This window comes from Scyliorhinus canicula, chromosome 18 (assembly GCF_902713615.1).
Source record: "Scyliorhinus canicula chromosome 18, sScyCan1.1, whole genome shotgun sequence".
Lineage (NCBI taxonomy): Eukaryota > Metazoa > Chordata > Chondrichthyes > Carcharhiniformes > Scyliorhinidae > Scyliorhinus > Scyliorhinus canicula.
The window spans coordinates 76,118,166-76,133,863 of NC_052163.1; the positions used below are offsets into that span (position 1 = coordinate 76,118,166).

At 45.4% G+C, this 15,698-nt stretch overlaps 1 protein-coding gene across 2 annotated transcripts in view; it reads left to right on the plus strand.

The window, feature by feature from the left end:
• Window positions 1-6,154: 6,154 nt before the first annotated feature.
• LOC119952973 (UV excision repair protein RAD23 homolog B-like) overlaps window positions 6,155-15,698 on the plus strand; it is an 87,711-nt gene continuing 78,167 nt past the window's right edge. For both annotated transcript variants that reach the window (XM_038776634.1, XM_038776636.1), the window contains exon 1: window positions 6,155-6,337. In XM_038776634.1, coding sequence (XP_038632562.1) covers window positions 6,272-6,337 — 66 coding nt within the window. In that variant the 5' untranslated portion in view covers window positions 6,155-6,271. The remainder of the gene's footprint in view (window positions 6,338-15,698) is intronic.

Genomic DNA, 15,698 nt, shown 5'->3' on the forward strand with positions numbered 1-15,698 from the left:
ACAGTGAAGCCCTGTTGGCATACCGTACCACACCTCTGAGTAGATTTAGATACTTCTGCCTCATGGCGCTGAGGACCCGAGTTTGATCCTGGACCTGGGTCACTGTATGTGTGGAGTTTTCACATTCTCCCCGTGTCTGCATGGGTTTCACCCCCACAACGCAACGATGTGCAGGGTAGGTGAATTGGCCACGCTAAATTGCCCCTTAATTGGAAAAAAAGAAGTGGGTACTCTAAATTTATTTTTAAAAAGACTGGATGATGGGGTTTATCCTCTTCGCACGCCTGAGATTACACAGACAGCTGTAGAAACGCAGAACATTGAAGCAACCAATGAGCAGGTTAGTTTACCAGAAAATAGCCAGACTACCTCGTCTTCACCTCAAGCACTATGGGGGTCCATCAGGGTTCGAAGACAACCTGATAGACTTAATTAATGAACATTACCAGCCCGATTATTTGAATGTATACAGAGTTATATCAACACTGTTAGTAAAAGGGCAGCACGGTGGCGCAGTGGGTTAGCCCTGCTGCCTCATGGCGCCGAGGTCCCAGGTTCGATCCAGGCTCTGGGTCACTGTATCAGATTAGCTCAGATGATTAGTGGAGTCAAGTGCAGTTACTGTAGTTAGATCTTGTTAACCTTACCAGTAGTATCAATGTTAAAGTAAAGAACTTGAACAATTATTGTTATAGTTACTCAATAAACCTTTTGTAACTACTGGACGAGTTTGAGTCTTCTTTGAGATTCAGAAGACGTCATCAGTAATCAAGGTTTGAGTAACACATATTACACTCTGTAGTATATCAAGATAATACAGGAGTGTAATAAAAGATGGTACCAGACGTGTTGGCTTTAAAAGAACTAGTTAGATTAGGTTAGACAAAAAGAGAAGAAAATTCAACCTGGATATTCGACTGTGGAAGACATCGCAGCATATGGATCCTTGACGACGAACTGATTCGGTGGAACTCGTTGGAGCTCCGTGGCAGCTGGAAACAACCGATAATTTAAGTTATAACTGGAAAATGCTTGAACAAATATTCCAAATATGTATCGCAGCTAATGATTCGAGCACGGCCTCTGATGCAACGAAAATAGCACTGCTACTCTCAACAGGAGGGCATGAAGCTAGTGAAATCTAAAATTGCTTTAATTACTTAGAAGGTGAAGACAACACCAAATTAGAAGTAATACGCAAAAAATTTGATGAACACTGTAAAAGTCAGTCTGGTGAGATGCTGGAAAGATTTAACTTTTGTCATAGATGCCAGAGAAACGGAGAGCCCATCACTGATTTTATTACAGGCCTCAAGTTAATAGCACAAGGTTGTAATTATGCTGATTTCAGAGACACTATGATAATGGATCAATTAATTCCTGGACTATCTGAAAAGAATTTGAGGGAAGAACTTTCACAAAATAAGTATCTAACTCTAGAAATCGCTATACAAAAATGTCATGCTTATGAACAAAAACAAAATCAATACTTTGAGTGTTTACAAACAAAGAATCAGTATCCAGAAAACGAAATCTGTAAAAATGGCGCAAATACTCACCACAAGGCAGAGGCAGGGTTGAAACTTGCGAAGACGGAAGTTCTGAGCAGCAGCCATCTTGCGCCTGTGCAGTCTGGCCAGTCCGCACATGTGCACTTCCCTAAAAGACGCAAACCGGCAAAACAGCGTTTTGTGCATGGCCGTGAAGCCGCGCATGCGCAGTTACGAAAAGAGCGCACAGTAAGGGAAACTCGGATTGCGCATGCGCAATCGAGTCCTACGCATGACGTCACAAGCGTCATGATGACAGAGGACCCGAACCACGCCCACTTAAAGGGGAAAATGCCCGAAAATTGAAAAAAAGAGTTTTAAAGCTACAGAACCCAACTTCCTTACCTCGAAAGACAGAACAATGTCTGAACTTCTACCAGCAGTTGACTTGTACCGTAACACCCTGGCACAAGCAGTTTGCACCACCCAAAGTGAAGAGCATAATGACAAATCCGAAACCAAAGAAGATGATTTGTTCATTGAACATGAAGAGCATAATAACGAATGCAAAACAAAAAGAAATGAGTTGTACATTGAAGAATACCACTCAGACATGGCTGCGTTCTTCGGATATGATGATCATAGCATCAGCAACATGGTTGAAAAGCTCAATACAAATCTACTCATGGTAGATGAATCCAATACCATGATGCAATGGCAGATCATTGAAACATTGGATGACAGCAACCTGTCAATCAGCCAAGAAGAAAACAACGCCACACAGAGAGCACAGAACGACTCCGTTGAGAGAGCACAGATCAACTCCAAAAGAGAACACTGCATGACTCCACAGAGAGACCGCGCAAGCCTCCACAGAGAGCTCGTTGACAGACTCCAGAATGGAAGCAATTAAAGACTCGAGAGCGACAACCATGCACGAAAAAGACTATGATGGTCTATCCACCTTATCTGAGCAACCAGCAGCAGACTATGAAAGTCTACCAAGCTCATGTGAACAACAAAAAGACTATGAAAGTCTACCCAGCTTATTTGAGCCACCAGAAGAAGACTATGAAAGTCTACTCAGCTCATTTAACCAACAAGAAGACACTGAATGTCTACCCACTGTATGTGAGAATAGTGACAATGTGATAATGATTGACATACAGGATATGCAAGATCACAGCGAGACTGACAGATCTCAGCTCGTATGTACAGAAGCACTCAACAATCAAAGTGAAACTACTCTTGAGTCCAGTGAGACCATGTCAATTAAAACCTCATCTACTCTAAACTACCCACAAGAAAATGAAATCTTGAAGACTTTGACTCCAGAAGAGGAGCACCAAGAAACCAAAGATGATTCAAATGAACCTGAAATGATTCCAAAAGAGGAGCACCAAGAAATCAATGATGGCTCAAGTGAACCAGAAATGACTCCAGAAGAGGAGCACCAAGGAATCAAAGAGGAATCACCTCAACCACAAATGACTGATGTCACCAAGATCAATGCAACATCAGATAATTCTCACAATCCTCAAGAAGAAACGCTCAATGAAACATCAGATACCACAAAGGACACTGACACCAATAACTTTGAGAATGACTCAAATTCTCCACATGGAACAGTCATTGAGTGCAACCAGAACAACAAGAAGCACAACAGTAACAAGAACAACAACAAAAACTACAAGCGCAACAACAAAAACTACAAGCACAACAACAAAAACAACAACAAGAAGCATAACAAAGGCAACAACAGCAACAACAAGCACAACCGAAATAACAAGAACAACAACGAAAACAATTAAAACAGAAACGACAAGCATGACAAAAGCAACAACAAGAACAACAACGGAAACAACAAAGACAGAAACGACAGAAACAACAACAATGAAACAACAACTTGTATGACCTGGCACAACTCTGCACATGAAGGACAATGTAACAGCACAGCTCAAAACAATGGCATGAGTACAAACATACCGTGGCATGGCAAAAAACTCACAAATTCACATTTGCTCCACTACAAACAAGCAAACCAGCTTTCAGGAAAGGTGACATACTGAATCAATACCGCAAGCACAGGAAAAAGTCCAGGTCAGACAACAAAGATGACATACAGAATCAATACCACAAGCACAGGAAAAAGTCCACATCAGACAACAAGGATGTAACACAGAGTCGCTACCACAAGCATAGAAAAAAAAGTCAAAGTCAGACAACAAAGTGATTCGACCATTCGAACACCTCACGATGACTTCTCGGTTACTTAAACACAAGAACACTGACGACGTTCACAAAGAAATGACAACATCAACATCACCAAGCCAACACCAGAAGAAGAAAGCAACTCAACCGAATAAATTTGAAAAGTTGGACTCAGAATTTTTTAAATTAAGATTGAACTCATAAATATTCATTGGCTTTGTATAATGATCAATATGATCATAAATTGTACATATAATCGTTTATATATCTGTTTCAAGCAAACAAAAAAGAAAAACTTAGAAGACTAAATGTATTAACATTTCACTGATTAACTCATTGATGTTGTGTAATGCATTTGCAAACTGCATTCATTATGTTTCTTCAATTTTCTTTGCAACATACAGAAAATATGTAACACCAGAAAAAAAGGGGATGTAGTGATCTCTGTATGTGCATGTACATAAGGGGTTAATGTGTAATCAGTAGCACCACATAATTACTTGAAGGTTAGACCAACAGGGGTACAAAGGCAACCACATTGTGTCTCTCTCCCTCTCTTTTGGATGGACTGTGACCAGGACAGGAGTATCAGATGATGGGGCAGCAGGGTAGCATGGTGGTTAGCATAAATGCTTCACAGCTCCAGGGTCCCAGGTTCGATTCCCGGCTGGGTCACTGTCTGTGTGGAGTCTGCACGTCCTCCCCCTGTGTGCGTGGGTTTCCTCCGGGTGCTCCGGTTTCCTCCCAGTCCAAAGATGTGCGGGTTAGGTGGATTGGCCATGCTAAATTGCCCGTAGTGTCCTAATAAAAGTAAGGTTGGGTTGGGTTGGGTTTGGGGGGGGGGGGTGTTGGGTTATGGGTATCGGGTGGATACGTGGGTTTGAGTAGGGTGATCATGGCTTGGCACAACATTGAGGGCCGAAGGGCCTGTACTGTTCTATGTTCTATGAGCTCAGATGGTTAGTGGAGTCAAGTGCAGTTACTGTAGTTAGATCTTGTTAGCCTTACCACTAGTATCAATGTTAAAGTAAAGAACTCACAACACAATTATTGTTATGGTTACTCGATAAACCTTTTGTTACTATTGGACGAGTTTGAATTTTCTTAATCGAGATTCAGAAGACCTAATCGGTAACCAAGGTTTGAGTAACACATATTACACTCCGTAGTATATCAAGATAATACAGGAGTGTAATGAAAGACACCCCAGTCCAACGCCGGCATCTCCACATTATATTGTAGTTCCAGCATCCAACCAACAGGTGGTTTGAGTATGCAGGCATGTGACCCGGACACACCATGTGTTCCAGGACAAGGTGTGATAGGAAGGAGTTTTGTCGCAGTCACATATTAGAGTCGTTCTTAGTGTAAGTTAGTGTTAGGCCATTATTTCCAACTGTATTAATCTTAGACATTTTAGTCATTTGTTAGTGTAGTGTTATTAATAAATAACTTTAAAACAAAGTCTAACGTTCTTTGTTCACACTACAATATCAAGATTCAACATCAGCCCGATCACAGAACATTACAAGGATTTATGATTATTTAGAAAAACATAATTTGACTAAAAATAGTCAGCATGATAGAGGTGTACAAGGTGATGAGAGGAATGGATAGTGGATAGCCAGAGACTTTTCCCCAGGTGGAAATGGCTGTCACGAGGGGACAGCCATAAGGTGATTGGAGGAAGGTAAAGGGGAGATGTCAGAGGTAGATTCTTGGTGGGTGTGGAATGCACTGCCAGCAGAGGTGGTGGAGTCCAAGTCATTAGGGACATTTAAGGGACGCTTAGACAGGCACATGGACAGCAGTAAATTCATGGGGTGTAAGTTAGGTTGATCTTAGATTAGGATAAATGGTCAGCTCAACATAGTGGGCTGAGGGGCCTGTACTGTACTATGTTCTATTACAGGGTGTACAGGGGCTGTGCAAATTCTGGAGGAAACATCAGCCCAGTGACGTCACCGCGATCACGTGCCCGGCAGACGTCATGGCCACTGCGACGTCATACCGGCTGCTTGCGCACAGCCGGTTTGGAACTTATTGGGAAAATATGGTCGAGTCTGTGCGTGGGTTGATAGAAAGAAGAGCGGGTGTTGATTCCTTCAATTTCACACAACGGTTTAAACAGCCGCCTTTAATTCCCGCAGGCGAACGCTCGAATGCGCTCACCGCGCCGGAAGACCTTCTCCATCACCAATATGGCTGCGGCACGGCAATCAAGTGAGACCCAGAGCACTCACACTGCACTGCGAGAGGGAGGAGCGGGGTTGGTGTGGTGTGGTGTGGTGAGGTGAGGCGGGGCGGGGCGGGTGTGGTACGGAAGGTTGAGAGAAGGAGGCGAGGTTACAACTGCGCCTGCGCTGTGTCCGTTTGAGAGGCCCCGCCTCCTCCTGCTCTGCACCTTCGATGGGCGGGGAACGCAATGACGGTCGGAGGACGCACTTGTGGTGCGGTCCCGGCGTGATGACGCAGTAGTTTGGGCGCGAGGACGCCGCGGGAGCGCGCGCGCTGACATTCCGAGTGACTGAGTGGCTGGAAGGGCTTAGACGGACCGAGAGCGGGAGACGATGCAGATCACGCTGAAGACCCTCCAGCAGCAAACCTTCCGCATAGACATCGATTCCGAGCAGACGGTGAGTGTGTGCAGGCCTCCCGGGCCCCAAGACACAGTGGAGTGGGGCGAGGAGGGGCTGCGGCGCACTGTGAGCAAGGCCGCGGGAGCGGACAGGCGAGTGGCGGTGTGGGCCTAGGCCTGGAGTAGGAGCTGGACCCGGCCTCTTGATGCGGGAATGGAGGGGAAGGCTGGTAACGGCGGGTTGATCGTGGACCTTTTCCACCGTCTCCGGTTGGCATTGGCTGGGCTGTGGCCTTGGGAAACTCCGAGGATCCTGAGGCATCCGGCCGCCTCTAGCTAGTCAGTTAGCCCCCCCCCCCCCCCCCCCCACTGAGGTTAGTGGCTCTGCGGGACCGCGGGACCATCCCACACTGCTCTCGAGGCCCCTGGAGCGGGATTGTTTACCCAGTTGTCCCACCCTGACCAGTAATGTGGTAGAAGCTTGGCTCATCAGCCGCTGGAAGTCCTGGCTGCTACTGGATTACACTGACTGGGCTTTAATCAGGGAAGCTGGGGAGAGAGCACGTTTGGCCGGTTAGATAAAAATCTTTCTGTGGTAAGATCTCGGCATGGAGCGTCGTGAATAGAAGGACTGGGCATGATGCATCAAAATTAGAAAGAGTAACATTAAACCTGCACTGGGATCGAGCCCAAAACAACCATGACACAGCAGCACAGTACAGTTGTCAGTGTGAAGTGTGCAGGAGTAGCTAAGTCTGGGGCCTGCTACTTCGATGTGATATTGTGCGTGAAATGCCCTCCATTAAGAAATGTTACAACGCCCCCGCAACCCTTTTTAATGAAAAACTAAGTTTACGTTTTGCTCACCTCGTCACTGCAAAGAGAAAGTCATGCACGTTTACACGTGTAAACCTTAAGGGATGTAAACCCTCCCCACATTTCGAGAACATTTACCTTTGTTGCCCTTTTTAAATCTGTTTTATGTTTGTGTTTGTTATTGTGTTTGTTTTATTTTGGGGGTAGTGGTGGGATCTCAACATGTTAAGTTGCCCTTCAGGGAGATAATTTATTTTTCAAATTGACTGTGAAAGTGAAGTAATAAAAAGTTACTCAAATGTTTCATTACTGCAGTGGTGTAACATTGTAATGTTAACAGTGAAAACATTTAATTTTAAGTAGTAAGTTGGAAAGAGTGGAGGTGTGTTCCATGGTGAATAAGTCTGTTTACAGCCTACCAAAGGTTCAAAGTGCAGCCAGGTGTTTCCTCCTTAGTATTAATTGTAAAATTTCAAGATTATTTTAATTGGTTTTAATTTTGGGGGAAACTAGCAAAAGACTGAAAATGCAAACCGTGTCGGAAAACATTAGAAAGTTAGCTGGCCTTTCAGAATCAGTAAAGAGAAAACAAGAGAAAGCCTGAAGGAGCGAGAATGGACGAGGAGATTACAGGTATTTGTCCAAAATCAATTTTTAAAAGTTGCATTTGAAGCCATCGCAAACAGGTTTTGAAGTACCAAATCCTTATTTTCTGATAGCATTGAGTAAAGACCACCTTTAATGGCAACTTCTATTTATATAGCACCTTTAAAGTAGTGAAATGTGCTAAGGGCATACTAAGAGACAAAATTTGACACTAAGCTACTTAATCTGTTTGTTCAGATGACCAAAAGGCTTGGTCAAAGAGACTGGTTTTAAGGAATGCCTTAACGGGGGAGAGAACTTGTAGTTTTTGACATTGCAGCAAGCTCTAACTACATTAAAAACACATTTTCTGTGCTTTGTAAATGGATGATTGGTGAAAGATAATGACGTTTGATATTGTCTTGTTTAAAGCTTGTCTTGTTTAAAGCTGTTTTTAGCTTTCCCGGTGGCTTAGCTAATAAATAGACCATGTTGAGTCATTCAGAGCAGACTGTCTTCTGTGGTTTATTCCTTGGCCTGTACTTTAGCTAATCTGACCCATGGCAACATTTGGGGTCCTGCTATTGATTTCAGCTACCAAGGGCAGGGAGGGGAAAGCTTACATAGGAACAGAGGAATTAGGAGCAGAAGTAGGCGATTCAGCTCTTCGAGCCTGTTCCACCATTCAATCACATCATGGCTGATCTCTTCCTAGCTTGAATCATAGTTCATCTTGATTGATTTTCAGTAACTTCTGCTGGAAAATGCATCTCGGAACAGGATTGAGCTCTACTTTGATTTAGGCTTGACTCGTATATGGGCTCTTGAAGTCAAGAATAGCCACAACAGTAAGGTATTGGTGCCCATGAATTCATATTTCAGCTGGGGTTGGTGCTTTGCACCTGTGAAACTGAGCTTCCAGAAAAATGGGATGTATTTTAGCTTCTAATTCTGCCTCATTCTGTTTGTGTGTTACCCTTTAACCATTGACCCTGTGCATATCATATTTGGATAACCTGTAAGTGATTGCACACTTGGTGAAAGTACTTGCATAAAATAAAATTCTCACTGATCTACAGTGAAAACTGTAAATAGTTTGGAATGGAGGTTTCTTTAACAAAGATCTTATTTTAAACACAAATATTTTTTCTGTGAATTGAATTCTGGCGTCTTTATTCTTGGGTTGGCAGGGGTAGAGAAATGTGATTTTTTTTATTGAAACAATTTGCATTGTACATCACACTTTCTTCTGCCCAAGGATGCACAGATAATTTGTTCCCAGGTTTAACAATATCACCGTTGTCATAATTCAGAGTATATGGGAGTGAAGCATGAGTGACTTAATCCTGTTCTTCCTTGGAAAGGGTCTCATTGCTAGTGTGTGCACATGGGACTTTAAAAGATAATTAGTCTGGAAACTTATGGGTAGCTAGCAAATTTGCACAGAGGAATCTACAACAGTGGTTCCCAACCTGTGATCTGTGGGCCACTGGTGGTCCGTAAGGGTACTGCAGGTGGTCAGTTTGCCTGTTTAATGCCCATGGAGAAAAAATAACGTACATCTGATGTAGCATACTAATAATCCTTGTTAAACTACTTTAACAATTATTTTCGGTATTATATTATTTTCTGCAATTAAATAGTGTGGCCAGAAGCAGACTTTCAGTGAAACACGGTGCTGCAGTGCGGGCCCTGGCCCATGGAGCCCCCCATACGGAAAGGGCACCCATCAGAGCCAGGGTAGCTCTAAATTTGATGATTGGCTCATTCTTAGGCAATACAGAATGACATCGGGCTCTGATTGGTGGATTCCCCTTTAGAGCAGGAAAGCAGTTTGCCAAGCATTGAGAGGTGGTGGAGACTTCGAGCAGTTCAGACACACATCTCCTGAATTGGTGTGAAATTTCTGAACTTTCATTGAGTAAAGGTGCAAAGCAGCAGCGAGGTTTCTGATGGGTAGCCTTGGACAAAAGTGAAGTTGCTGACCTAGCGTTGGGGTGCGAGCCTGCAAAGCCTTGAGCAAGGTGAGGAGACAGCGCTGGCCAATGGCAATCAAGGGGAGCAACTGGGCGACACTCGAGGTCAAGGCTGAGGAGGGCGGTCGTGCAACCAACCAAAAAGAACCGAGGCCACCGGGCCAGATACCCAGCAGCCAGCCAGGAGCACATGCGGTCTTCGAGGCCTGGTCAACCAAGCTAGAGCCCAGGGGTGAGCAGAGCAGCAGTCGGGAGATACGAAGAAGGGAGATACGGGGAAATTGGGCAGCAGCAGCCAGTGGGAGCCGGGCGACTCCAACAGAGCCAGAGGACAGCCAGGCAGTAGAGCTGAGAATGAGGGGGCTGGACTGGGCAGCAACCAGACCAGGCAGCGATGGCGAGAGAGAGCAGAATCCAGGCCAGATAGCCATGTAGCCGGGCAGAAACACCCAAGGTTGTCAGGGCTCAAGGCCTGGCCACCAGAGCGTGAGCCGAGAAGTGCAACAAAGGTCAGGCAAATACCGGCATCGTGTCTCAGGGAATGGAGAGCAACATCATGCAGCAGAAGTGGGGCGAGTCAACCAGAGGCCAACCAGGCAGAGCTGAGAGTGAGAGGGTCGACCAACATCTATCATCTTTACCTCGAGAGAGCAAGGCAGCTTTATAGAACTGCCCTGTGACGGCGCTTTAAGGCTGGATTTCTCTCAGAACTACCTGGCTAACATTTGGCTTAAAGTTGCCAAGGTACACCCAGAACTGTCCCACAAGGCAGTAAAGTTTCTGATGCCTTTCCCTACCTTTGCGAGACTGGATTTTCAAGGCTATATGCATTGTAGACCAAATATTGGAATAACCGTAACATTGAACCAGACCTCCGATTGAGGCTGCCATCGCGGAACCTGACATCCAGCTTTTGATGTCTGCGAAACAGAATCAGCCGCCTTGTTAAGGGTAAGCTTTATCTTTTTCCACTGGTAGGCCTATTTCAGGTAAATGTGCTGTCAAGAGTGTGCATCATAAACTATTAGAAATAGCTGTTCTTAATACCCACTTGATTAGTTCAACTCCCTTCAGCGATAGGCTACATAAATAATATTTGAAACAGCTTGTGTATGTGGTGGTCCGCAAAGCTTTTGATGACAATCAGTGGTCCCCATAAAGGACAAGGTTGGGAACTGCTGATCTGGAACAGATCTGATCTGATCTCTGGTGCAATCTAATGAATGTGGCGTCCAGATGTTCCCTGCCTTCAAAATGGGAACATCCCATCGGGCATTTCTATTGCTTGTGTGAGAAGTTGCCCACTGTTTAGTTTGGAAGACTGGTGTAGACAACTTGCTTTTCTTTCTAGAAAGGATGTTGACCTTCAGCTTTGGTCATTTACTGGATGCGGTACAGGTTCAAATGCTGTCTCTATGTGGAGAGAAAAAGCTGCATTTATATAGCACCTTTTGCAACTTTAGGATGACTCATGAAGTACATTTCCTCCTTCAAACCTGCCATCATTGACTTTCCTCTCAAAACATCAGCCCCAAACCCCTCAAAATTACGTCCCAGATTTTTGGTGCTCCATGCTTGATTCCCACCAGTCGGATTTCTGCCTCTGCCACAGTACTGAAATGCCTCTTATCAAAGTCACATCACATCCTATATGACTGTCAATAAAGTGTCCCTCCCTGTCTGCAGCCTTTGACAGGGTTGATCATACCATCCTCCCCATGGCCCACTGTCACCCAGCTGGGTTAGAACATTACAGCGCAGTACCGGCCCTTCGGCCCTCGATGTTGCGCCGACTGTGAAACCCCTCTAAAGGGTTGGGACAGCGCACACCGTATTCCATTTTATCTATTTAATCATAGCTAGATAATCACCTGCAATAGCTTCTCTTCTTGTTCCTCAGTGTTACCTCTTGTGTCCTTTAAGAATCTATTCTTGACTCTCCTCAGTGACACCGTCGGAAAAACATGTCATTTTCCACTAAGTTTTTTTGGAAAAATATTTTATTGAGGCATTTCATACGCACATCAAACACAACCATAAAACAAAATGAGCCACGAGTCCCACCATTCTAATAAGATCCATCTCTGGGGCAGCACGGTAGCGCAGTGATCAGCACTGCAGCTTCATGGCGCTGAGGTCCCAGGTTCTGGGTCACAGGTCCAAAACACTAATGTGATTCGCGGGCCCACCCACGCTTTGCCCTCATCTATCCTCCACCCCTTCAAAAGATCTGCTCATCCTGGCCACAGTCATATGTGCCCTGTGAACCACCTTGAACTGATTAAGGCTAAGCCTAGCATACGAAGAGGATGCGTTCGCCCTCCTCCCAGCCTCCACCTCTCACCAATTCTTCCTCCCACTTATACTTACTACCCCATCGATACTCCCTCCCAATCCATCAACTCCTTATAAATCCGACACTTCACCTTCATCTACTCCTCTTTTTGACACCACCTTGCTCTGTAGCCCCTGGAGCAGAAGTGGGGAAAGGACGATACCTGCTTCCTGACAAAATCTCTTGCCTTTAAATACTGGAACCCCTCAAAGCTGGAGAAGCCCCCTCCCCCCAAGCAAATCTATAATTCCTGCAGATTGGTGCCCAAACCGAGGCCCCCTCCAGCCTCAGGTGCTGCCGCCATTGTCCCCACACCCTCAGGGCTGCCACTGCTACCGGGCTTGTGGAATACCTGGCCAGAAACGGTAAAGGCGCTGTCCTGTCTGTGTGGAGTTTGCACATTCAGCAGGGGCATGGGAACCTGGATTGTAGTTTTGGGGTACGGGAGATTGAGAGTATAGAGGTCAGGAGCACAGATTTGACTTCGCAGGAGGGTGCCAGTGTTCAGGTAGGTGGTTTGAAGTGTGTCTACTTCAATGCCAGGAGTATACGAAATAAGTTAGGGGAACTGGCAGCATGGGTTGGTACCTGGGACTTCGATGTTGTGGCCATTTCAGAGACATGGATAGAGCAGGGACAGGAATGGTTGTTGCAGGTTCCGGGGTTTAGGTGTTTTAGTAAGCTCAGAGAAGGGGGGAAAAGAGGGGGAGGTGTGGCGCTGCTAGTCAAGGACAGTATTACGGTGGCGGAAAGGATGCTAGATGGGGACTCTTCTTCCGAGGTAGTATGGGCTGAGGTTAGAAACAGGAAAGGAGAGGTCACCCTGTTGGGAGTTTTCTATAGGCCACCTAATAGTTCTAGGGATGTAGAGGAAAGGATGGCGAAGATGATTCTGGAAAAGAGCGAAAGTAACAGGGTAGTTGTTATGGGAGACTTTAACTTTCCAAATATTGATTGGAAAATATATAGTTCGAGTACATTAGATGGGTCGTTCTTTGTACAATGTGTGCAGGAGGGTTTCCTGACACAATATGTTGGCAGGCCAACAAGAGGCGAGGCCACATTGGATTTGGTTTTGGGTAATGAACCAGGCCAGGTGTTAGATCTGGAGGTAGGTGCGCACCTTGGAGACAGTGACCACAATTCGGTGACCTTTACGTTAGTGATGGAAAGGGATAAGTATACCCCGCAGGGCAAGAGTTATAGCTGGGGGAAGGGCAATTATGATGCCATTAGACATGACTTAGGATGTGTAGGTTGGAGAAGTAGGCTGCAAGGGTTGGGCACACTGGATATGTGGAGCTTGTTCAAGGAACAGCTATTGCATGTTCTTGATAAGTACGTACCAGTCAGGAAGGGAGGAAGGGGTAGAGCGAGGGAACCGTGGTTTACCAAAGAAGTGGAATCTCTTGTTAAGAGGAAGAAGGAGGCCTATGTGAAGATGAGGCGTGAAGTTTCAGTTGGGGCGCTTGATAGTTACAAGGAAGCGAGGAAGGATCTAAAGAGCGAGCTAAGACGAGCAAGGAGGGGACATGAGAAGTCTTTGGCAGGTAGGATCAAGGATAACCCGAAAGCTTTCTATAGGTATGTCAGGAATAAAATAATGACTAGGGTAAGAGTAGGGCCAGTCAAGGACAGTGGTGGGAAGTTGTGTGTGGAGGCTGAGGAGATAAGCGAGATACTAAATGAATACTTTTCGACAGTATTCACTCAGGAAAAAGATAATGTTGTGGAGGAGAATGCTGAGACCTAGGCTATTAGAATAGATGGCATTGAGGTGTGTAGGGAAGAAGTGTTGGCAATTCTGGACAAGGTGAAAATAGATAAGTCCCCGGGGCCTGATGGGATTTATCCTAGGATTCTCTGGGAAGCCAGGGAAGAGATTGCTGAGCCTTTGGCTTTGATTTTTATGTCATCATTGGCTACAGGAATAGTGCCAGAGGACTGGAGGATAGCAAATGTGGTCCCTTTGTTCAAGAAGGGGAGTAGAGATAACCCCGGTAACTATAGGCTGGTGAGCCTCACGTCTGTTGTGGGTAAAGTCTTGGAGAGGATTATAAGAGATACGATTTATAATCATCTAGATAGGAATAATATGATTAGGGATAGCCAGCATGGTTTTGTGAAGGGTAGGTCATGCCTCACAAACCTTATCGAGTTCTTTGAGAAGGTGACTGAACAGGTAGACGAGGGTAGAGCAGTTGATGTGGTGTATATGGATTTCAGTAAAGCGTTTGATAAGGTTCCCCATGGTCGGCTATTGCAGAAAATACGGAGGCTGGGGATTGAGGGTGATTTAGAGATGTGGATCAGAAATTGGCTAGTTGAAAGAAGACAGTGGTGGTTGATGGGAAATGTTCAGAATGGAGTTCAGTTACGAGTGGCGTACCACAAGGATCTGTTCTGGGGCCGTTGCTGTTTGTCATTTTATAAATGACCTACAGGAGGGCACAGAAGGTTGGGTGAGTAAATTTGCAGACGACACTAAAGTCGGTGGAGTTGTAGACAGTGTGGAAGGATGTTGCAGGTTACAGAGGGACATAGATAAGCTGCAGAGCTGGGCTGAGAGGTGGCAAATGGAGTTTAATGTAGAGAAGTGTGAGGTGATTCACTTTGGAAAGAATAACAGGAATGTGGAATATTTGGCTAATGATAAAATTCTTGGGTAGTGTGGATGAGCAGAGGGATCTCGGTGTCCATGTACATAGATCCCTGAAAGTTGCCACCCAGGTTGATAGGGTTGTGAAGAAGGCCTATGGTGTGTTGGCCTTTATTGGTAGAGGGATTGAGTTCCAGAGCCATGAGGTCATGTTGCAGCTGTACAAAACTCTGGTACGGCCGCATTTGGAGTATTGCGTACAGTTCTGGTCGCCTCATTATAGGAAGGACGTGGAAGCTTTTGAACGGGTGCAGAGGCGATTTACCAGGATGTTGCCTGGTTGGAGGGAAAATCTTATGAGGAAAGGCTGATGGACTTGAGGTTGTTTTCGTTAGAGAGAAGAAGGTTAAGAGGTGACCTAATAGAGGCATACAAAATGATCAGAGGGTTAGATAGGGTGGACAGTGAGAGCCTTCTCCCGCGGATGGAGGTGGCTAGCACGAGGGGACATAGCCTTAAATTGAGGGGTAATAGATATAGGACAGAGGTCAGAGGTAGGTTTTTTACGCAAAGAGTGGTGAGGCCGTGGAATGCCCTACCTGCAACAGTAGTGAACTCGCCAACATTGAGGGCATTTAGAAGTTTATTGGATAAGCATATGGATGATAATGGCATAGTGTAGGTTAGATGGCCGTTAGTTTTTGACTTTCCATGTCGGTGCAACATCCTGGGCCGAAGGGCCTGTACTGCGCTGTATCGTTCTATGTTCTATTCTCCACGTGTCTGCGTGGGTTTCACCACCACAACCCAAAAATGTGCAGGTTAGATGGATTGGCCATGCTAAATTGCCCCTTAATTGGAAACAAAATCATTGGGTATTCTAAATTTATTTTAGAAAAAGGTGGCGTCAACAATGCCCCCAAACCCGAGTCTTTAGGCTGCCTCCATCTGCTCCCTAACTGACCCTCCCCCACTACCCAATTCCTAACCATGGCTATACTCGCCGCCCAATAGTAATTAAACAAAATTCTGAAGAGCTAGCCACCCCCCTCGATCCACGGGACTTTGCCAGCCCAAACAAATCCCAAAATCAGTGCATTCACCCTCC